This window comes from Bubalus kerabau, chromosome 1 (assembly GCF_029407905.1).
Source record: "Bubalus kerabau isolate K-KA32 ecotype Philippines breed swamp buffalo chromosome 1, PCC_UOA_SB_1v2, whole genome shotgun sequence".
Lineage (NCBI taxonomy): Eukaryota > Metazoa > Chordata > Mammalia > Artiodactyla > Bovidae > Bubalus > Bubalus kerabau.
The window spans coordinates 271,050,474-271,076,160 of record NC_073624.1 but is presented as its reverse complement, the minus strand read 5'-3'; the positions used below and the strand labels follow the sequence as shown (position 1 = coordinate 271,076,160).

The following is a 25,687-nucleotide window of genomic DNA, read 5'->3' as shown; positions in this document are numbered from 1 at the left end:
TGGACTGTAGCCTGCCAGGCTCCTCTGTCCATAGGATTCTCCAGACAAGAATACTCAAGATTCCCTTCTCCTGGGGATCTTCCCAACCCAGAGATGGGACCCGGGTCTCCTGTATTGTAGGCAGATTCTTTACTATCTGAGTCACCAGGGAAGCCCAGGAATGACTTTGGGATCCATCATTTTATTCAATGGTTCTCTCTCCTCTCTCTTTGTCTAGTCTTTGTGAGGGGAAGAGAAAAACAAAGAGCATTTTTCCTCACATATGGATGTTATACCATATTCCCAAGTAGGCAATAAAGTACTTGATTAGTACTTTATTTATTCGTATCTACACCACAATATTCTTTTTTGCTGTTACAAACAGATAATTTTATTACAAGATAATAACATACCTGACCAACTTTAGTTCCTCATTGTCGTATTTTTTCTGGCCTATGATTTAACAATGTATCTTCAGTTTTTATTGAATATTTATATTGAAAAGATTATATACCCTTAAAATTTTTTTCTTAAATGTTTAAAATGATTCTTTAAATTTTTAAAATTTAAGATGGTTATTTATAAATATTATATTTTCTAAAAACTGTTACATATTTTAAATGATTTATATTTTTAAAATATATTTAAAATATTTTAAATCATTCAAAATAGGTTACTATAGAAAACTTTAAATGTAGTAGAAAAGCATAATGAACTCCTATATGTTACCCATCTTCAACAATTTATTAACTTATGGAAAATCTTATTTTAAATAAATGATTTTTTAAGTGTTCATATTGTAACCACAGTATAAAGCAGAACTGTTTGACTTTGGTGTTTTGATCCCATGGGATATTCAAGAGCCAAAAAGTCCACTCACTGAAATGCTCTAACCCCTCTTTATTTTTCTGGGGAATCCCTTTTAGGGATTTGTTTCTATTTCATAAAAATCTTTATATTTAATTTGTCTAAGGAATAATTAATTCTTAAGGAATAATGAAGTAATTCACAAAATAGTGACTCAAACTGTGTGATAACATTTTTTTTTATATCATTGGTGTTGACATATATATACTATCATCTGTAAAATAGATAGCTGGTGGGAAGCTGCCACATAATACAGGAGCCCAGGCAGTGATAACATTTGATCCTGAATAAAAATTAAAAGAATGAAATATTTTTGACCAAAAATTGCTTCTACTGCTGCTGCTGCTGCTGCTGCTAAGTTGCTTCAGTCGTGTCCGACTCTGTGCAACCCCATAGACGGAAGCCCACCAGGCTCCCCCGTCCCTGGGATTTTCCAGGCAAGAACACTGGAGTGGGTTGCCATTTCCTTCTCCAGTGCATGAAAGTGAAAACTCAAAGTGAAGTCGCTCAGTCGTGTCCGACTCTTAGAGACCCCATGGACTGCAGCCTACCAGGCTCCTCAATGCATGGGATTTTCCAGGCAAAAGTACTGGAGTGGGGTGCCATTGCCTTCTCCATGACCAAAAATTAGATGTTACAAATTACCCAAGACAATTAGCTTTGAAACGCAATAAAGTCTCTGAAGGAAAACTGACCATAGCAGATGTTATGATTAGTACCATTTGATACAGATGAAGCCAATTAATGGATAAAACATACATTAACTTCAAGTGGGAAAGAACTGATGCCAATAAACATAATTTTAACAAAATGAAAATTAAATAAGAGAAATATTTTAAAAACTTTAAACATATATAAAAAACTATTGTGTCTAAATTGTGTTAGTGGAATTCCTTCTGGAAATTTTTTTTCAATAAAAATATGTCAACTTTGAAATAATTCTGATTAAATGTTCATATTCAAAGTATGATCAGGGTCAAATGTGTTAGAATTGAGTGCTCTTCAGTTAGATTTATGCAAAAATTTACAAGAGGAGTGGTAGGAAACACTACACCTCTGAAGATTTCTAATTTTCAGTAGAGAATCACAGCTTTACCAAAACTGAAAACAGATATCTGCTATTCATGTTGATAATATTCCAAGTGTTTTGTCTCTTTGAGACCCACATGTATTGCTATTTTCCATGCTATCAAAGACCGTCAACTATCCTTACATAGATATGAAAGAAATCTCTAGCTTTTCTTCATGATCCTTTCACTGGGACTAGTTCTTTTCAGCCGGAGAAGGCACTGGCGCCCCACTCCAGTGCTCTTGCCTGGAAACTCCCATGGACGGAGGAGCCTGGTAGGATGCAGTCCATGGGGTCGCTAAGAGTCGGACACGACTGAGCGACTTCACTTTGAGTTTTCACTTTCATGCACTGGAGAAGGAAATGGCAACCCACTCCAGTGTTCTTGCCTGGAGAATCCCAGGGACGGGGGAGCCTGGTGGGCTGCCGTCTGTGGGGTCGCACAGAGTCGAACACAACTGACGTGACTTAGCAGCTTAGCAGCAGTTCTTTTCAGCAGCTGATATGGCTTTCATCATAAAACAGCAGATTCAGGGGGCTTCTTCTAGAGACTGCTCTCATTCAACAGGAGCCTCATTCTAATTATTTATAGAGAAGGGAAATCAGTATTGTCCAAAGTGTTAAGGATTACAAGAAGCCAGGCTTAGGGTCTCTTCCAGTTGAAACACCCCTAGAATATTTTAATTTCATTTACTGATTTGCCTTCTTTGTGTTATTTTTGTCATATATATTTTATTTCCCCATATACTTTTAAGGACACATATCCTTTTTGTTGGGCTTCCCTGGTGGCTCAGCTGGTGAAGAAGTCACCTGCAATGCAGGAAACCCCACATCAAAGGGTCGGGAAAATCCCCTGGAGAAGGGATAGGTGACCCACTCCAGTATTCTTGGGTGACATATTCCAGTATTCTTGCAGACATATGTAATTTTGATAAACTATGTAAATTATGGGCTTCCCTGGTGACTCAGATGGTTAAGAATCTGCCTGCAATGCACAAGACCTGGGTTGGATCCCTGGGTTGGGAAGATCCCCTGGAGGAGGAAATGGCCACCACCTCCATAGACAGAGGAGCCTGGCGGGCTACAATCCATGGGGTCACAAAGAGTCAGACACAGCACACACCATACCCTTTTTGTTGCTGTTTTGTACAGTCAATTTGCCCATTTCCTTGCATTTTCATATGAGGTTATTTTCTTTCTTCCTGAAGAACTATATTTTACCTTTCATTTCTGAAAAGAAAAACTGTTTTCATTTGGTATGGAATCCTATATTGGCAATGATCTGTCCCCACTCCCTGCCCTGCCCCTACATTTGGGGCCATTATATCGTCTTTATGTCTCTGGCTGCTAAGCTGCTTTTAAAATTTTCTCTTAATTTTTAATTTTCAAGAATTTTACTTGATGTGCTTGGATGCGGTTTTCATTATAATTATTTTGCTAGAGTTTCACAGAACATCTTTAGTTTTTGGATTTATGTCTATCGGTTGGAAAATTCTTGGTCATTGTTTCTCCCTCATTTTTTCCTCTTTTATTGGAGGGGGAAGCACTATATATTAGCTTAATATTACTGTGTAACACATTATTACAGCCTTAGTGTCTTTAAATAATACTCATTTATTAGCTGACAGGATCAGAAGTCCAGATATGGCATCACTCAGTCCTCTGCTCGGAGTCTCACAGATTGAAATCAGGGTATTGGCTGAAATATATTCCTTTCTGGAGGCTCTGGGGGGAAAACCTACTTCTGAGCTCATTCAGATTATGGGCCAAATTTAGTTCCTTTGGACTATAAAAAATGAAGCCTCCTTTTGCTTGTTAGCTGTCTGCTAAGGGCCGATTTTAGGTCTCAGAGGCCACCCCCCTTCTTTGCTACATGACTCCTTCCATCTTCAAAGCCAGCAAAGGAATCTTACTTATGACACATGCTCTGAATCTCTGAGTTCGGAAAAGTCCCAGTTGCTTATATACACTATCTGATTGGGTGAGGTTTACCACCTCTTAGCAATGCCATGTAACATAAACTTAGTAAGAGGATTAAAATTCACCAGTTTCCATCAACCTAGTAATTATGCAGGTTTATAAAATAGAGGGGTGGGATTCATAGGTGCCATTTTAGAATTCTGCCTAACACTAGACTACAAATATACTTTTCTACTGTGTCCCATCCTTTTTTTTTTGCTTTTTTTTTTTTTCTATTTTCCATCTCCTTTTATCTGTTTAGATATTTTCTATTGGCCTGTCTTCCAGTTGCTATTTCTGTTTTCTGCAATGTCTGCTTTGCTGTCAAACCCATTGACTGAGGTGGTAAGTTTACTCATTGTATTTTTCAGTTCTAACACTGTGTTTTTGCAGAATACAAACCCCTGGAGAAATTGTACATTCCTTAAGATATTTTATCTATTTACATTCTATTTTCTGGAAAATATTAATTATAACTGTTTTCAAGTTCTTGTTTTCAGGTCTACTGTTTGTAGTAGCCTACTTACGTTTGTTCTTCTAGTTTTAAGCCAATTATTCTTATCATTTTGCATACTTTGTAATGATATATGAAATCCTAAACATTATATATAAAAATATATCAACACAATTATACCATCATCTATTTCTCTATTTTGGCTTCATGCATTTTCAAACTCTCTCATTGTGTGCACAACATTAATAATTGTCACAGCTTCTTGATGAATTGTTTCTTTTATCTTTACAAAATGTTCCTTTCCAACTCTGATAATACTTTTTTTCCTTGAAGTATATTTTGTGTATTAAATAGTCACTGTAGATTTTCTTGCTGTTTTCATGGTGCATCTTATTTCTATCATTTTATTTTCCAACAGTTTGTGTCTTTAGGTTTAAAGTGTCTCCCATAGCCCATGGATAATATGCTTTTGCTTTATTCCACATTTCTGTTAATGTCTTGTCTTTCAATTGGCATTTTTAGACAACTGACAATTATTGTAATTATTGATATTGTAGAGTTAGATCTGTCTTCCTCTTTTATTATTTGGATTGAATATTTTTTAATGTTTCATTTTTAATTTAACTTTTGCAGTTTTGGTTATATCTCTTTGGTTATAACTCCACGGAGCCTAATATCTTGTAATTCTATCATCTGTTCACTAACCTTTCTTCATATTTTCACTTTTCCTGTTAGTCAGCTTAGGTTCTATGGCCTGCAATTGTTTGTTATGCTAGATCTCTACTTTCCACCTTCTCTACCCTACTCATTGTTCCAGAAGACTGGACTATAGGATGAGAGTTCCTTTGCCCTCTAGCTTCTGACTGGACTATACGCTAGTAAGAAGTCCTAGTAGAAAATCAGAAAGATGGGGTAGGAGAAAGTAAAGCCATTGTGTTTATTTTCTTGGTTCCCTCTCTGTGCCTTAGACTGACTGCCTTTTCCTGCAAATCTTAGTTTCGTTCAGGGAGGCCTTCTCCATATGACTTTCTCCTTCTGATAAGCATTCCTACCCTAGGACCCTTCAAATCTACTTTTAAAATACATGCTGGATCTGATTATCTTCATCATTTTCTTTGATACCTGGGCCCCAGTCACCACTGACTTGCATCTTATTTCAATAGCCTTTTAACTTTTCTCTGCTTTCACAGTTCAGTAGTATCAATATAGCTGCTAAAGTAGTCTTTTTAAATATATCACTTATACATATACCCCTCTAATGGTTTCATATTGCTAAGAATATAAACCAAAGTTCTAAACTGCTCTTGCAATTACCTATCAATTTCTGTATAAATCCTTTCCTCATTACTCTGATCTTGTTTTCTCTTAGTTTTCTTTATGTCCACTCTGATTCAACCAAAATTTTCACCTTGTTTTCTTTGAACTTGTCAAGCAAGCTCAAGTCCCAAGGCTTTTTAATTTCTATTTTGTTTTTCCTACCTGGAATATACTTCTTTCAGATAGCCACAATAGCTCACTTCCTTACCTTCTTCAAATCTCTGCTTAAATATCACTGTATCTTTGTGGCATTACCTGACCGTGCAAAACTCATCCTTATCATCTCTCTGATTTTTCCTTCCTTTATTTTTTTTCTCCATAGTATTCATCACCGTGTGCTCCATTAAAGGTTCTTTTTATATAAAAAAAATCACTTATATTATGCAAGTAAATTTTCTACATGAGGGCAGGGATTTCTGTTGTATGTTTACTCTGTTTTAATAATACCTAGAATGATGTTTGGTACAAGGGCATTATAAAAAAAAATACGACGGAAAGAATGATTTGCTCTTTGGATATTTCTATTTTTGTTTAACACATCCAGCAACCACTTAGCAGCTGCCCTAAACAACTGACATGACTTTTGTACCATCATCTTCTGAATCACCGAGGTTCCAGTCATCTTGATTTCCCCAGGGAAGCCTGGTGTGGTGCAGTACATAGAGTCACAAAAAGGTGGACCTGACTTAGCGACTGAACAACAAAATTATTTAATTTAGAATCTTCTCAGTATATTAGCAAATTGCTTACTAGTTTTTGTATCTCCAGCTCTGTTTAGCTCTTCTTAGAAAATGTCACCTATTCATCTTCCTTGAATTACCAGTACTAAAATAACAACCTGAAGTTTTTATTGGTTCTCATTAGGGACTACATTATGACTTACATTGACTTTAGGCACTTTTGCCTTTGTAAACCTCTTCTTTCACTTAAAACAAAAGAAAGAGAGAGAGAATGTGATTTAATGTTCAACTGCAATGGTGTAAAGACAAATATGATCCAGGCTTGATACATTATAATATATTCCTTTATTATGACATTTATTTTTTCTCTGATTTTAAAAGACTGTAAAATTAAAACCTCTATTTTGGTCCTGAAAGTATTGTGGGCCCTAGGCACACTGTGCCTCCTCTGCCTAATAGATAACAGCCCTATCATCATCACATACAGAGTAAAGTCTTGTCTTTTCAGCACAGTTCTAAAACTGTCTGTAATTGAGTAATTCTCCATATTTCAAATCCCACCTAAAATTCCATTTTATTCATTATATTTTCCTTATTCATTCTCAACCCATATCTCTCTCAGTTATTGTATAATTAAATATAAATATTTTTAGTGAAATTTCTTAAATTAATGGAATATTTCCTAAGTAACTATAATTGTATATTCACATGTACACAATTCTTTGTTAGGTAAAATGCCTTGATATTATTTATCATTAGTCCTTAATTTATAAATTAACAACATATGATTTAATGTAAGTATATTTACTAATTGGGCTTTCCTGGTGGCTCAGCAGTAAAGAATCTGTCTGCAATGCAGGAGATGTGGGTTCAATCCCTGTGTCAGGAAGATCCCCTAGAGGAGGAAATGGCAACCTACTCCAGTATTCTTGTCTGGGAAATCCTATGGACAGAAAAGCCTGGTAGGCTACAGACCATGGGGTCACAAAAGAGTTGGACATAACTTAGTGACTAAAACAACAAATATCAGCAACACGGCAAAAAATATTTACTAATAAAACTGCCTAGTCTCCCTACAGTTAATGATTTAATTTTTATTTTATGACTATAAGAGCTTTTACCTTATGATTATATTTCTAAAGATTGTTTCCTATCTTCATTTTTATAGACATACTACAATTGTTCTTGCATTAAAGAAGGATTAACAACCTCAGATGATCAAGGTGATTTTATTGATGCTACAAGAGGGACATGTGATCCAAAGTGTTATAAATTACCTTTGTTCATTGCTTTTATCTTTGCTACAATTGTATTTTCTGCTTTTGCTGGTGTACCAAGCATCCTGACCATCCTTCGGTGTGTATATGTTATTCATAATCATTATTCATTTAATACATGTGAAAGACAATTTTAGGAAGCTTTTAGAATATTGCAGTAAATAATTTAAGCTTTTTTTTCAAGGTAGCAACTGCTCAAGGGGAAAATTGTTATATTTTCAAAATTCTTGTATGTGCTTAATCCTCTAATTTATTTGCAGAAGATATGTAGAAAACAGATTTAGTTTAATTTAAAACTAAACATTAATTTTATACACCTGGAAATTTCATAGATATAGGAAAAATCTTAATTTTAACACATTATTTCAATGTTTATTCATTGGTTATAGATGTTTATTGCCTACTTACTTCTATATTAGCCAGTTTGACTATGAGAAAACATCAGTGTCATCAATAAAGGAACATAAATTAGCTTCTAGAATTTTGGAATTTTAATATATAAGTTGATTATTACTCTAAAATAAACAAACATTGGTTATTCATTTGTTCCTCCTGAATATATGAAGTATATTTGATATTTTTATCATAGTAACAGAATAATTGGTCATTATTTTCAAATTATTTTTTTCAAAAGGCTAGCATAAATCCTTAGGTTGTGAGAAGCAATTTGTTGTCTGCTACAAAAATAGACTAGAAAACATGAATAAATATATGCCAATGAAAGATCTAAATTGGGCATATATGGTCTCTGTCTTTGGTGAACTTGCAGTTTAGAGGGGTGACAAAACTTGAACATATCTATAAAATGAGATGGGCTTTTAGTTTATTCACCTGTATCTGGTACTGAAACTACAAAGACCTTGTATGGACGTGTCTTTATGTTGCTTAGAGTTTAATAGGAGGAGAAAAACACATAAAAAGGAGTGCAGTGAGCACTTCAAATGCCTTGATTAAAGCTTGTACAGGGTGACTTGGGAACAAAGGAGAAAAAATGGTCATTTTTATCTAGGATGATTTGAAAATGCTTAAGACAATGTGGCACTTGAACTGAGTCATAACGATAAGTGATTTCTCATAATGCAAGCAAACGGGGGGCAGTTCTCAACAGGAAAAATGAGTAGGGAATGTAGAGGCAAAGTGTGTGAACTATATTGGCAAGGAGTTAGTGGCAAGAGTACCATGACTGTGAATTGGACAGGGAGATTTGAGCTTGATAAGGGCCTGGTCGTGGAAGGCTTTCTCTGCCATGTTAACATGAATGATGTTATTCTGTGTACACCAGAAAGCCATTAAAGACAGCAGACTTCAGAAGTAAAAGTTATCAAATATGTGTTTTAGATAGATTACTTTGAAGATAGTCTGGGTGCTGGAGCTGATGGGGGAAAACTGCAAACAAAGAAAAGAACTTAGGAAACCATTTTAGAATTTATCTCTACTGAAAGAGAGAAAGAATAGATCATAATTGAGAAATATTTAGCTTGGATAAAAGGGCAAGGTTATTAATTTGATGTTCCTGGTATAAAATGTGGTAAAATGTAGTACTACATTACTGCTAGAAAAGTAATGCTCAAAATTCTCCAAGCCAGGCTTCAGCAATATGTGAACCGTGAACTTCCAGATGTTCAAGCTGGATTTAGAAAAGGCAGAGGAACCAGAGATCAAATTGCCAACATCCACTGGATCATGGAAAAAGCAAGAGAGTTCCAGAAAAATATCTATTTCTGCTTTATTGACTATGCCAAAGCCTTTGACTGTGTGGATCACAATAAACTGCGGAAAATTCTTCAAGAGATGGGAATACCAGACCACCTGACCTGCCTCTTGAGAAACCTGTATGCAGGTCAGGAAGCAACAGTTACAACTGGACATGGAACAACAGACTGGTTCCAAATAGGAAAAGGAGTACGTCAAGGCTGTATATTGTCACCCTGCTTATTTAACTTATATGCAGAGTACATCATGAGAAATGCTGGGGTGGAGGAAGCACAAGCTGAAATCAAAATTGCCGGGAGAAATATCAATAACCTCAGATATGCAGATGACACCACCCTTATGGCAGAAAGTGAAGAGGAACTCAAAAGCCTCTTGATGAAAGTGAAAGTGGAGAGTGAAAAAGTTGGCTTAAAGCTCAACATTCAGAAAATGAAGATCATGGCATCTGGTCCCATCACTTCATGGCAAATAGATGGGGAAACAGTGTCAGACTTTATTTTTTTGGGCTCCAAAATCACTGCAGATGGTGACTGCAGCCATGAAATTAAAAGACACTTACTCCTTGGAAGGAAAGTTATGACCAACCTAGATAGCATATTGAAAAGCAGAGACATTACTTTGCCAACAAAGGTCTGTCTAGTCAAGGCTATGGTTTTTCCAGTGGTCATGTATGGATGTGAGAGTTGGACTGTGAAGAAGGCTGAGCACCAAAGAATTGATGCTTTTGAACTGTGGTGTTGGAGAAGACTCTTGAGAGTCCCTTGGACTGCAAGGAGATCCAACCAGTCCATTCTAGAGGAGATCAGCCCTGGCTGTTCTTTGGAAGGAATGATGCTGAAGCTGAAACTCCAGTACTTTGGCCACCTCATGCAAAGAGTTGACTCATTGGAAAAGACCCTGATGCTGGGAGGGATTGGGGGCAGGAGGAGAAGGGGATGACAGAGGATGAGATGGCTGGATGGCATCACCGACTCGATGGACATGAATTTGAGTGAACTCCAGGAGTTGGGAGTTCACTGGACAGGGAGGCCTGGCGTGCTGCGATTCATGGGGTTGCAAAGAGTCGGACACGACTGAGTGACTGAACTGAACTGAACTGATGTCCAGATATCTAGTCTGGGAACTAAATGAATGATAATCCATTAACTGAGATTAAAAATTCAAGAAGAGAAAGCTCAGATTGAAGATAATGATTAAAGTATTGATCATGCCTTATTTAAAGTTCATGTGAAACTTCTGAGTAAATATTCTCAGCAGTGAGATGAGAAAGATGATTGTAATTTTCTAGAAGTCTGGTTCTGAATCTTCTCACTTCTCCTGATAACTATACAAAGCAATAAGAAGAATAAAACACATAAATATGCACACACAAACACACATGAGCACACTTATAATGTTGTTTTAGTACAGTTACAAGACAAAAAAAAGAGTTGTAATTGCATATAAATATTACCAAAATTGAAGAAGAACAAGGAACCAGATTGTAGATTCACAAATATATCACAAATGTTATCACAAAAAGATACAGCAAATGTTGAGAGAGTCTCGGAATTGACAGATCTCAGTATCTCCAGCATATATTACTGTTTCTTGGAAGGTGAGAGTTCCACCTTAAGATGAAAGTTCTGGGAGTGATAAATCAGAGCAGATTATTTTTGGAAAGAATGGGAGAAAAGCTTTGCAAATGCCTGGGAGGTCCAGACAGCAGATCTCAAAAAGTGCCAGCAAAATGTACCTTCTATAAATGAATACATAACCTTGGAAAGCAAGAAATATAAAGAGATCTCAGAAGCTCAGAGCTGGCAACAGAAGTTCTTTGCAAGCAGGCCAGGTGTGCAGGAGTGGAGACGGTGTAACTGCACATAGGGATTATATTAAAACCCCTCCTCTACATAAACAGAGAAGATCTCTTCAGTTTTGAAGCTTGGAAACCTGTTGCATGTTCCATTCCCATAACTTTCTGCCTCTAGTTTAAGAAAATGCATCTCATTCAAATATGGTTAAGTAAAAATGGATAAAAAAAGGAAGAATTCCTTCCTCTATACCAAATAATTATAGTAAAATAAATTAAAATTATTAAGCATTACTTTGCTATAGACAGTGAAAATGCTCGAGAACAATGTTACCATGAATCCAATAAAAATATAAGCATAACTATATGTTAACTGAATGCAGAGTTCCAGAGAATAGCAAGAAGAGATAAGAAAGCCTTCTTAAGTGAAGAGTGCAGAGAAATAGAAGAAAACAATTGAATGGGAAAAACTAGAGATCTCTTCAAGAAAATTGGAAATACCAAGGGAACATTTCATGCAAAGATGGGCACAATAAAGGACGAAACAATATGGACCTATTAGAAGCAAAAGATATTAAGAAGAGGTGGCAAGAATACATAGAAGAATAGCAAAAAAAAAAAAAAAAAAAGGTGTTAATGACCCAAATAACCACGATGGTGTGGTCACTCACCCAGAGCCAGACATCCTGGAGTGTGAAGTCAAGTGGGCCTTAGGAAGCATCACTGCAAACAAAGCTAGTGGAGGTGATGGAATTGCGCTATTTCAAATCTTAAAAGATGATGCTGTAGAAGTTCTGCACTCAATATATCAACACATTTGGAAAACTGAGCAGTGGTCATAGGACTGGAAAAGGTTGGTTTTCATTCCAATCCCAAAAGAAAGGCAATGCCCAAGAATATTCCAACTATGACACAGTTGTGCTCATTTCACATGGAGCACGGTAATTCTCAAAATCCTCCAAGCTAGGCTTCAATAGTACATGAACAAAGAACTTCCAGATATACAAGCTGGATTCAGAAAAGGCAGAGGATGCCAAGAGCTGACTCATTGGAAAAGACCCTGATGCTGGGAAAGGTTGAAGGCAGGAGGAGAAGGGGACAACAGAGGATGAGATGGTTGGATGGCATCACCGACTCAATGGGCATGAGTTTGAGCAAGCTCCAGGAGACAGTGAAGGATAGGGAGGCCTGGTGTGCTGCAGTCCATGGGGTCACAGAGTCGAACACGATTGAGCTACTGAACAACAAAAGTGTGGCATAGAAGGGGGAGGATGGAGAATATAAAATAAGAGTAAGAAATGTATTAGTGAGAAGAGACAAATATAGAAGAAAGGAAAAGGAGATCCAGTGTACACATACAACTGACAAAAATTGGAGAAGTAAACAGGGTAAAGATCAAAAGAAGGAAAACTTGATGGCTGCCTAATAGATGGGGAGACAAGAGATATTATTATTTCATTTTTTCACCCTTATGTTCACTTAGTCTTAGTTCTAGTATTAATTAATTAATTAAGTATACCAGCTAATGTAAGTGGTTAAATCTATGTTAATCTAAGTAGTATAACGTAAGAAGTTTAAGGTACTTGATGCTAGTCACCAGACATTTTATCAAAGTTTATCCAGTTATATCTTGGTTGGTTATAACTTGCCTTGCTGTCAGTTCTTAAGGAGTATCTAATATCTCAACATTGAGATATACTGTGGTAAAATTATTGGATTTAAAAATGAAGAAAAAGTCCTTTTGTCATCTAAAAAAAAGAGAGAACTCAAAAATGTTTTCAATCAAATTTCTCATCGGTAGCATTCATCTCCTGAAAACTAGCCAAACAAAAATCCTCAAGGAAAGAAAACATTAGCTCATTATTTCATCATCAAAAAACTATCCTACAGTTATAAACAGTTTGTATATGGATATGTGCAGGAAATATTGATATTATTTTTAGAGACATTTTATTGAAGCATAATACATTTTCAGAAGACTGTGCTAAATTACCAGTATAGATTGATAGATTTTTACAAAGTGAAGACATCTATGTAACCCGAGTCCAGCTCAAGAAACAGATAATTCAACTATTTCAAAAACTTTGCCTCCACCTCCTTTCTTATCTAAAGCCTTAATCCCTAAGATTACCACACTCTTGACTTCTGCAAATAGGTTAATTTGTCCTGTTTTTGAACTTTATGCAGAAACAGGAGGATACAGCACATAATTATTTGTGTCTGCATTTTGTTACTCAATGATGTGCTCATGAGTCATTCATATAGTTGCATACAGCAGAAATTCAGTTTTATTGTTGTATTGCAGTGCTATCCAATCAGATTTTTTTAGATGATGGAAATGTTCTGTATCTCCAATGTTCACTATAGCCTCTGGCCACATGTGCTATTGTGCATTTGAAATGCGGTCAGTGTGAATGAAGCACTGAACTCTAATTGTATTTAGTTTTAACTGACTTAAATTTAAGTAGGCACATGTGGGTAATAGTTACCATATTGTATAGTATGGTTTTATAGGGGAGAAGGCAACGGCAACCCACTCCAGTACTCTTGCCTGGAAAATCCCATGGACGGAGAAGCCTGGTGGGCTGCAGTCCATGGGGTCGCTAAGAGTCGAGCACGACTGAGCGATTTCACTTTCACTTTTCACTTTCATGCATTGGAGAAGGAAATGGCAACCCACTCCAGTGTTCTTGCCTGGAGAATCCCAGGGACAGAGGAGCCTAATGGGCTGCTGTCTATGGGGTCGCACAGAGTCGGACACGACTGAAGTGACTTAGCAGCATAGTAGTCCATTGTGTGAATATACTAAAATTTATTCTTTCTATAGTTAATGTTGTTCCCACTTTAGGCTAATATGATTACTATTTCTATGAACATGCTTTTACTTGTCTTTTGGAAAAAATGAATACATTTCTGTTGAGTACATGTATAAACAGAATTTATGAATCATAGTATGTTAAGCATTTTAATAAATTTTTTAAGTATTTGCATAAGTGCATAAGTTCTTCTAGCAGTCTACTATTGTGTAACTGTTGATATTTCATTGTAATCTTAATTTCCTTATTCACAGGACTAATATTATTGAACATATTTTCTTTTATTCATTAGCCATTCAGTTCAGTTCAGTCACTCAGTCGTGTCTGACTCTCTGCGACCCCATGAACCGTAGCATGCCAGGCCTCCCTGTCCATCGCCAACTTCCGGAGTCCACCCAAACCCATGTTCATCAATTCGGTGATGCCATCCAGCCATCTCATCCTCTGTCGTCCCCTTCTCCTCCTGCCCCCAATCCCTCCCAGCATCAGAGTCTTTTCCAATGAGTCAACTCTTCTCAGGAGGTGGCCAAAGTACTGGAGTTTCAGCTTAAGCATCATTCCTTCCAAAGAAATCCCAGGGCTGATCTCCTTCAGAATGGACTGGTTGGATCTCCTTGCAGTCCAAGGGACTCTCAAGAGTCTTCTCCAACACCACAGTTCAAAAGCATCAATTCTTTGGCGCATTCCTAGATAACTGTTTTTCATGCAGTCGCTAAGAGTCCAACATGACTGAGCGACTTCACTTTCACTTTTCACTTTCATGCATTGGAGAAGGAAATGGCAACCCACTCCAGTGTTCTTGCCTGGAGAATCCCAGGGACGGTGGAGCCTGGTGGGCTGCCGTCTATAGGGTCGCACAAAGTCGGACACAACTGAAGCGGCTTATCAGCAGCAGTCTAATATAATATACTTGTTTATTACTGATTTGAAGGACATACAATTTATTCTTGTGCTTTTATCTTGTATCCTGTGACTGCCTTCATGTTAATTTCTAATAGTTAGTTGGTAGACTACTTCCAATTTTGTATACGATGTAGAAAAAAATTCGCCACAGTTGAACTGCGAAGAAATAAAGGCTTTATTTGGGGTCTGAGAATTCCAGTTCTGAAGACATTAGTTTGAGCAAGAGCTGAAATGTGTTCCAAGAAAGAGATAAAATGCAGGTGTTTGTAAAGGCAAAACCCACAAGGCTACAAAGTTGCTTCAGAAGAATTATGCTCCCTGCTGGCAAGCTGAAGCTATTTTTATCTTTACATGATTGATTGCTAAAGGCTATCACTAGAGGGAGATAAAAGTTCATTACTGTGACAGGTTGCAGGTTTTTTTGTAGTGTCCTTGGAAAGTGAAAGTCGTTCAGTCCTGTCTGACTTTTGTGAATTCTCCAGGCCAGAACACTGGAGTGGGTAGCCTTTCCCTTCTCCAGGGGATCTTCCCAACCAAGGGATCAACCCAGGTCTCTTGCATTGCGAGCGGATACTTTACCAGCTGAGCCACAAGGGTAGCCCTAAGAATACTGGAGTGGGGTCCCATTTCCTCCTCCAGGGGATTTTCCTGACCTAGGGATCGAACCCACGTCTTTTATGTTTCCTTCAGTCAGGCAGATTCTTTACCACTGCACCACCTGGGAAGCCCCATTTTCAAGAATAAGGGTGCCTTTTTCTTTTGAAGTTTGCCTTAGAATTTTCCTTCTTATCAATGTACTTGTTAGGTTTGGGCATCATTATTAATCTGGTTTTATTATTATGTATTTTAATTAAATCTTTAGAAGAAATTATTTGTGATATACCTGGGCCTAGAATTTATTTGTGAGAATATTTTAAATTAAAATTTGAATGTGTGTATATGTGGCTAATAAATCATTCTTCTTTTATCTTTATAATTTCTATCATTTTGCTTCTGCATTTTTAGTATTTTTATTTTATTCACTTATGTCTTCTGTGTATTGCTATATATGCCTTTTCTACCCAAGTATAAATTTAGCTGCATCCCAGAAGTCTTGATGTATATATTTTTTCTCATACTTTCAAGTATGCCTTTCAATGCTGTCTTTCCCTGAGTCTTCATATTATCTTCACTCTGTGAATGTCTGTGTCCAGACTCTCTCTTCTTATAAAAATGTCAGTTCTATTGGATTAGGGCCTATCCAACTGACCTCATTTTAACTTAATTATCTCTGTAAAACCCTGTCTCTAATTTGACGACATTCTAAAGTACTGGCAGAGAAGGCAATGGCACCCCACTCCAGTACTCTTGCCTAGAAAATCCCATGGACGGAGGAGCCTGGTGGGCTGCAGTCCATGGGGTCGCTAAGAGTCGGACACGACTGAGTGACTTCACTTTCACTTTCATGCATTGGAGAAGGAAATGGCACCCCACTCCAGTGTTCTTGCCTGGAGAATCCCAGGGATGGGGAAGCCTGGTGGGCTGCCGTCTATGGGGTCGCACAGACTCGGACACGACTGCAGTGACTTAGCAGCAGCGGCAGCTAAAGTGCTGGGGGTAGAATTTCAGCATATAAATTTTGAAGGGAAGTCAGTCCAGAGCAGTAACAAACCATCCCAAATTTGATCACTTAACAACATTTTCCCTCATATTTCATGGTTCTGTGAGTTGACTGGGCTCAACAGAATAGATCTTGCTTGAGGTTTCTCTTGAGCTTGTGGTCAGATGACACATAACATTTGAGTTGTCTGATAGCATGACTGGGCTAGATTTCCCAGATGGCTGATAATTTAGGCTGAATTTTGCTAGGAGCCTAGGTGGGGCTGTTGCCAAGTGGCTTTGCTATGTAACTTAAACGTCTGCTAACAAAGTGCAAGAATTCCAAAAGGGAACATCCCAAGTTTAAGTATTCTAAGAGACACAGGCATAAGCTACAAGTATAAACTGCAAGGTTTCATTCGATCCGGGTTGAAAGTCCAAGAATGCCGTTGTTCTGCATTCTGTTTGTCCAAAAAGTCATGTTTCAAAAGGAGAGTGATTAGATTCCACTTCTTGAGATCAGGAGTAATGTGCATGTCTTAGGGGAAAAAAGAATCAATGATAGCCATCTCAGGTAATTATCTACCGCAGTATCGTTCACTGGTTTTGGAAAATACTTAACTATTATCTCTTCACATACTGCTTCTGTTCCATTCTTAGTCTGCTTACCTTTTGGATATCAGTTACACAAATTGTAAACCTTTCACTATATCCATGTATCTTCTCACTTTTACTTTCAGTTTCATTTGTTTTTATGCTCTGTGCTTCAGCCTAAGTTTTTTCACTGATCTCCAATGTATTAATCATATTTCCACCTGCTTTTTCAGTTATGTCCCCTAGGTTACTAATTCTAGCTGTCTCTGTATCTTATTAGCTTTTAAATTCATCCATGAGTTCACTATAATTAGTGTACTTTTGTGTTATAGAATTTTATTTCTTTTTAATAGACTAGTTCTCTGATAATATTCTCTACCTTGTCATTTGTTTCCTTGAACTTATTAGTCCCCTAAATTTAAAATGTCTATCAGGTATCTAGTATCTGAATATTCTGTAGGATTATTACATTTCAACTTTTCTCTTGTCTCTGTCTCTTAAAACACCTGTACTTATTTTTAATCATATGTGAGATTTTGTGCACCAAAAAATAATAGAGACTCTGAATGTTAATAACTCCAAAAATATTTTACAATAGCTTTATTAAGAAAGGTAGATAGGAACAGTTCCCTGTAAACCAAGCAAAAACTTAGCTGATTTGATGATAGGTTTAAGTTTTTAAAGTAGTGGTATCAGTTGCTCACTCTTTGTGACACCATGAACTGTAGCCCACCGGGCTCCTCTGTCCATGGGATTCTCCAGGCAAGAATACTGGAGCGTGTTGCCATTTTCTTGTCCACATAAGTTTTTTAAAGACCTTATCAATTCTAAGACTGATACTAGGGTATAGTCTTTCAGGAGGATTTAATTGAAAGAAAGGTATGTTAGATATAAGATCCTTCTCTTGTGGTGAGATTTGAACTCCAGTACTTATCTACCCAGCCACAACAGAACTTCTAAGAGCAATTTTACCAGTTCTTTTTTACACTGTATTAGAAATAATAGCCAGTACATTTTAACTAAGTGTTTAGTAAGGTAACAGAATATAAAAAAATAACAGATACATTGAACTACACACAAACACACACACGAATTCAGTTTAAAAATTTAACATTTATAAACTGAAAAATGAAAATAAATTAAGGTCTATAGTTTGGTTAACAGCAATGAGCCAATGTCAGTTTCCTAGTTTTAATATTATAATTACAGTTATATAAGATTTCACCATTTACAGATGCTGGGTGAGGGTACACAGGATGCTTTGTACTATTAATATTTTTACAACCACCTGTGAGTTTCAAGATAAATAATAATTTCAAAATAAAGCAAAACACACTTGAATGCACAAAAACTGACTTGAACAATTTGGAAGGGTATATCTCCTATTATTGAATAGGAAGACCTAGCACCACCAATATATCAATTCTCCTTAAGTTAATGTGTAATTTCAGTGTGATAATGAAAATACCAATAGAATTATTGAAGTGTAAAATCTGATTTTAAAGTTTTTTTTGAAAAATAATAAGAGTGGTTTGGGAATCTGAAACAAAGAGGCACGAATAACAGAGGCTTAGCCTCATAAGCTAAAATGCACCATAAAGCCTCAACACTGAAGCAGTATAGTGTTGATTTATGAATAGAATAACATTAAGCTTAGAAATAGATCTCAACCCATGTAGGAATTTAATACAACAAAAGTAAAATTCTAATTAAGTGCATAAAGGAAGTAGATGAGAGCAGGGGTATAAACAAGCATGTCTGTCCAGTATGTGCTCTTTTTATAGCTTTCCAAAGCATATAATCATAATACAAATTCAACAAAATTTATTTTTTAAAAATATAATAATAGAGTCAAATACCTAAATTGTGAAGTCATTATCAAGTGATAATTCATGTCATGGAAGTGATGTAGGATGAAATACTTTGCAGCAGCCCAGTGCTCTTTCAGAAGATCACTAGAAAAGCTGAGATAAATATATTAAAGGCACAAGGTGGCAGAGGACTAGAGGGATTAAAATTCCAGAGAGAGCAGGGCTTTTAGAGATGTAATAGGGATCTAAAACCGACCCTTAAAGAACTGATGTTCTTGCCAGTTCTTGATGAGGGGTAGTATTTCCCTGGTGGCTTAGCAGTAAAGAACCTGCCTGCCAATGCAGAAGACACAGGTTCGATCTCTAGGTCAGGAAGATCCCTTGGAGAAGGAAATGGCAACCCACTCCAGTATTCTTGCCTGGAGAATCCTGTGGAAAGAGGAGCCTGGTGTGTTACAGCTTAAGGGGTTGCAAAAGTGTCGGACATAACTTGGCGACAAAACAAGAACAAAGAAAGACAACGTTCCTTTTCCTCTGGACTAATTTGAGCCATCTGAAGCTGTGAGGCTTAAGTCTAAACAGAGAAGTATGATTTTTCAGTTCTCTCTCCATCAAGGCGCTCATGAAGAAAAATTAGTTCTTCATGTCTTTCCCTTCCATTCCTCATTATTTTAACATGTCTAGGTATTCTACTCACCTGTGATAGGTGCCATGGATTTAAGCTAGAAGGTGGATGAGCACTTTCAGGGAAAACAGTAAATTGAAAGAGGAATAGAAATGACCAGGTCCCTGCTTCTCTGATGGACTTTGAAGGGTTGTAAGGCCGGAAAAAAAAAAGTAGTTTCACTTATAAGTGTTTAATTATAACATTAAAATATACTGCAAAGAAAATGTAGAAGAATGCTAGGAGAAAATTATGGGACAATCTTAATTAGTCTGGAGATTCAGAGAGGGTATCCTTAAAGAAATCACATTTTAACGAAGTCCTCAAGGTGAGGGATGAGAATTTCACACAGTGGGAACAATATATGCAAGACTCTGAGCTGAGTGCAAGAAACAGCTTTGTAAGAATGTTGTGTGATAGAATGTAAGCAGAGGATGACAAAGGCAAAAGCTGTGAGGTGGCGTGCAATGAGACTGATGAGCCATTGAAGGATCCTAGGGGGGCAATGAAATAATCAAAATTTTACCTTAAAAAAATCACTGTGGCTCTATGTAGAGAGTGGGCTGAAAGGATTAAAAATGATTTGGGGGAGATAAGTAAGGAAACTGTTTCATTTTCTTCAGGCCAAAAAAAAAAAAAAAAATACATGCTTGGAATAGGTTAGTGGAATTAGAGATTAAGAAAATCAGAGATGGGGAAAAAGTTATTTTTAAAAATCACAGTATTTTATTATTGATTTGATGAAAGCAGGAAAGGATACTTTTTTTTAAGCATGCCTCATTCTAGATTTTGGGCTTGAAAGCTGCATGGATGATGATTCTACTTCTTGTGATAGGGGGCATGAGGGGGATGCAACTTTTGTGCAAGATAGGAACTGAAGTATAGAACTTAAGAAAATATGGGCTGAAAATATAAATTTAGAAGTTATCAGAGATATTGGAAACTGCCTGTTCCATTTTGAAAGAGTACTAATACATGTTTTGTTTATTCCATGAAATTCTTAAACCATCTTATCACAGCCTTACCCCTTAGATAAAATACCAAAAAAATTCACTTTACTTCCTTTATATGTCTTTAATGAATCTACTCATAATAACAGTTGAATTATTTTTTATTTATAAACATTTTAAAATCCTTTAAAAATTGGTAAATTTGGTTTCATATTCCCAGTAGTAAACTTTTGAGAGAAGAGTATGTAATTTTATCAGGTTGATACAGGTGGAGTTATTTTTTACAAAAGAGTCATAAAATACTGTCCAAATGCTGAATTTTAATACACTGAGGTATTTCTAGGTGACAATCTTGGTCATATTTGTTTATTATTCAAGTTCCAGAACAAGGAAATAAAGGATATGCATAGGATTTGTTTAAATATCCATTTAAATGTAGCTTTGATTTTTTTACTTTTGAAAATGTTCAAAGGTTGATTACTTTTATTTTAGTTCAGTTTATTTTCCAAACTACTAATATATGACATTATGCATTATGATTTCTTTTTAAAACAAATGCTTAGTTTGACCCATACAAAGTACAGAGATCTTCATTCTTTATATATATTTTTAGAAAGTTATTTTTTCATTTATTTCAACTTTTGAATAGTGAGGGTAAAAATTAGATTTCCAACAGAAAAGAAATGGCACTCTCCAATTAGAACAAGTAAGGTTGAATAAAGTGGCTATTTAAAATGTGGGCAGGGTTTAGGCATCCCAAAGTATAGAGCTTCAGGTCTCTTACCACCCCACACCCAAGGGGAACAAGGGTAGGAAGAGGAGAGACCTGTAGAGGGGACTGCTTTGCCTAGAGACCCAGTCAACGTGGGAAACTCTTCAGGGAGGAAACCTGGGGCTGAAGACCTTGACGTCACTTTCCTTTCTCACTCTGGAGCACAGCATTGGCAGAACCCAATCAGTAGCCAGAAGCAAGAGAACCTCCTGATGAAGTCCATTCAAGTCAGATTCCCAAGGCAGAGAGCAAGGGAGAGAAAGGTAGAGAATGAATCTCATGGGGAAAAAAGGAAGACATCTGAGACAACTGCCCACAGGATGAAAAATGAGAAGTAGGAAAGGTAGTGCTACACTTTTTTCCAGCAAATACTGGAGCAGAGAGTTTGGGCCATAAATGCTTCCTCCTTGAGAAGTGTAAGACATTTTAAAGTTGGTTGGCAAAATATGGGGAAATGGGAAGAGCTGTAATTAATTCAACCAGACTGAATTCTGTCAACTGGCTAAAGAGTCTTAGTCTAATGGATGCACAGGGGAAAAAAAAAATCACCCCTGAACCTAGTAAGCATTCTCTCCAGCTAATTATAATGCTGTTTTGATGATATCATTGCTATTTGCTTGCAGGATTGTGTCTGACAAACAGCGTCCTCTGGCCATGGGTATGACCTTTGTGATTTTGAGAATATGTGGTATGGATTTTTGGCAATCTATTATTGAATTGAATTGAATTGTTTCTCTTTTGATTTATATGTGTCAACATGTATATATAGAATTTCAAACAAATAATAATGATAATAATGATAAACTGAAAAAACAAGTGAATAGGGGAGATACTTTACAGAATTTAGGAGACAGTATAAAAAGATAATACTTAATGTAAATCCATCTTGTCATATAAAATGTGTATTAATTTTTTACTTAACTAGAAGAAAATCTTTTTGATCAGAAATATATTCTTCAAGCTTATACAAATGGTTTGGTAAGCTGAAACAAAGCACATATAACCACAGAAACTATATTTTACATTCTTGCGTGTTTGAGAAGTCATTAACCTAGATTAGAGCTTTAAATTTTTTTCATTACCAAAGATACTGTATCTGATGTTTTAAAAGATTTACATGCAAAGAACAAATTGATTTTTGTGATGGTGATGCACTCTGTACTTCAGGCTTTTTTAAAGTGCAAAAACTAGCTTTCAAGTCCACATTAAGACTATATTAGGAGCTCTGATTCAAGAAGTTGATTTAAAATATTGGTGGGGTAAGGAAATAAGATTAGACTGGGTTGAAGACAAAGACAGACAGTAATTAGGATCAAGAATGCAGAAAAATTTAAATGTGGCTGTAATGGGGAATCTGAGAAATTTTTAGCTCAGTATTCAGGGTTCAAAATAGCTATTTTGATTGAGAAAAATTAGATCATATTTTAATGGTGAACAATGATCCAGTGGATAAAGATAGATTCTGAATGGTAGAGGGAGCATAAGAAAGAGCAAGGGCACAGTTTCCTACCTCAGAAATGAAGCCAGTGAGGCTGGTACATTTTTGAATGAGAGAGGGTGGGACAAGGTGATGATCTTTTAGATATGACTGTTTCTAGGTCTCAGAAAATTTAAGCAGATGATAGATGTTACCTGATTTACATTTAAAAGATAACTTTGCTGCTGGAGAGAAGTATTTATAAAAGATAAATGTGTTTGCTGAAGTCTTAGTCTGAGTTATATTAAATTGGATTCTGGGGGTTGTAATGAAAAAGAGAAATCAACTTATCCAAGATATACTTGGAGTTAATGTTACAAAGATTTATCATGGATTGGAAAAAACATGGAGGGAAATGAAAAAAAAAATTGAGTTAATAGGCCTCATTTCACTTTGAGCAATTGTAGACAGAGTACCGGCACTCCCTGGGATTGGGAAATCTGGTGATGGGTAGCTTTCTTTGATAGGCATCAAAGTCATGACGCATGAGAACTCACAATTTCTTAAGCAAGAAGGTTAGTCATTAGATATGTTAGTTCTGAGAACCCAGATATATTAGTTCTGAGAACCTATCTCTAATGTCTTTGGAGTGGTATTTATTTATTTACTTATTCATTTTTTTTAAAGATTTCATTCACTTTTATCTGAAAGTGATACTGTTGCTGGGAAGATGTTTTCTCTGTGAGTATACAGAGATTTCCCTCAGGCAGCACACAAGTACGCCTCTAGACTTGGGGTCTTCTGAAGCTAGGGCTGCTACGACATACCTAAGAATTTACTTTTCCAGTTATTTCTCTCAATATCTTGACACATAACATAACACACTGCATTTCAAAACTAATTTTTCAGTCATTGAAAATTTCAGACTTTTAAATCTTTGGGAGATACATTGGATTCACAAAACTGGTATTTAGAATCTCTGTTTTAAATACTTCCTCCTAAACTTTTAATTCAGAAATTAACAAAAATGTTGAGATGTCAACTAGATCAGGGGTCCTCAACCCTTAGGGCATGAACCAGTACTGTTTGGTGGCCTGTTAGGAACCGGGCCACACAGCAGGAGATGAGTGGCATGTGAGCAAGTGAAGTTTCTTTTGTATTTGCAGTCATACCCCATTGCTCGAATGCCCACCTGAGCTCTGCCTCCTGTGAGATCAGTGGTGGTGCAGTAAATGTCATGTACTTGAGTCATAGGCCCATTCCCTGCCGCCATCTGTGGGAGGACTGTCTTCCCTGAAACTGGTCCCTGATGCCAAAAAGGTTGAGGACCACTGAACTAAAGAAGAGCATGCATACCATTCTAAGAAGATGAGAATCTGCTAGTTTTTTTTTTTTAATATCTACAAGAATAAGGATTTTCAAAAACATGCAATTGTGTTTCCATTTTTTAACAATCCTATTAAAAAATAAATTCTTAGATAATTTAAAATGGTATGTTTAGAGTGATGATGGCTAAGTATATAAGTTTAAGTTTGGGATAAAAATCATTTTGATTCCAGCCTACAGTGTTTTCATGGAGAATTTATCATCATTGCATTTTTGATAGGGACTCTACCTGGACCAGTAATTTTTAAAATAATAAGAGAAACTTCTTGCATCTTTCGGGATACTGAGCGCTGTGGAAGCACTGGAAATTGTTGGATCTATTACAAGACAAAAATGGCCTACCTATTGGTAGCAGTATGTAAGTGATATCTATTGAAGAATGTCAAGAAGTAAAATTGTTTTTTAAAACTTATGGCTGTTTGGAGTAAGGCATAGTCATAATAAACTAAGAACAAGTGGATACTCTAATTATTAAAGAAACCTTATGTTATTATATACAAAATATTTTAGAAACTAAATTACTATGGAATTTATGTAAGTATTTGAAATGCTGCATCACATATAAAGTTGTTTTCTGTTAATCTAATGCAATTAAACATCCAGTGCCTCTGTAGGACAGTGCAGATGTAGAACACTGCTATCGTCACAGAAAGTTCTATGCACGCCACTGTTCTAGGGCAAAACTTATTCAAGAGGGATCCAGGAACGCTGGGAGCCCACGTTAAACTTTGTGTATTTTTGAAATCCTAAAATTCTGTTTGTACAGTCGTGAATCTGCTATAGAGGAAGAGTGTGGCATTCATCAAATCCTCAAAAGTTTTATCACTCAAAAAAGTTAGGAAAAATGTATTTTATCAATCTGTCGGTTCTCTTTGGTAGCAAGGAAATTCATCAACCAACTTCATCAAGTTTGAGTTTTTTGGTAAAATTTTTATAGAAAATATAAAGAAAGAGCACATATTATAAATGTATAGCTGAACACATTTTTATAAAGTGAGCGTATGTATCATTAGCACTCAAATTAAGAAACACAGCATATTAGAATTAATACATGAATTTAGTAAAGATGCTTAGTATACAATCAATACACAGAAATCATGTGCACAACCAAATACAGAAATAATCTAAAAAATACAGTAACATTTAAAAATCAAGTACCAAGAAAAAATTTCTTGCAAGTTGTATAAAACCTCTACACAGATAAATATAAAATTTATTTGAGGGAAATCATAACCTAAATAAATGAAAAAAATGTATCATGATTACAGATAAGAAGATTTAAAAATACCACCTCTCCTAAATTAATTTATAGCCTTGGTGTGGTCACAGAATCCCAGAAGGAAATTTTTTAATTGTCAAGGGAATTGAAATTCATATGGGAAGCCAAAGCGCTAAGATCTATCCAGAAAATCTTAAAGAAGAAACAAAATTGAAAGGTATATGCCACCAGATAACAAAACCTACTATCAACTTGTAATAATCAATACAAAAGGGTGCGAGTGTTGGCACATTAACCAATAGAACAGAGTAGAGAACCCAGAAGTAAACCCACACTTGCACACTCATCTGATAATGACAAAGGAGACACTAGGCGGGTAAAAAGGTGGTCTTTTAACTAAAGGGTAATAGATTACTTTATATCTCCATATCTGAAAAAATGTATCTTGATCCCTCCCTTACGTTATACAC

At 36.2% G+C, this 25,687-nt stretch overlaps 1 protein-coding gene across 1 annotated transcript in view; it reads left to right on the top strand.

Annotated features, from left to right (window-relative positions):
- Positions 1 to 25,687, top strand: part of SLCO6A1 (solute carrier organic anion transporter family member 6A1) — a 106,802-nt gene that overhangs the window by 74,825 nt on the left and 6,290 nt on the right. The window contains exons 11-13 of the mRNA XM_055554569.1: positions 7,494 to 7,681; positions 21,819 to 21,883; positions 24,219 to 24,356. Of these exons, the coding sequence (XP_055410544.1) occupies positions 7,494 to 7,681; positions 21,819 to 21,883; positions 24,219 to 24,356 (391 nt within the window). The remainder of the gene's footprint in view (positions 1 to 7,493; positions 7,682 to 21,818; positions 21,884 to 24,218; positions 24,357 to 25,687) is intronic.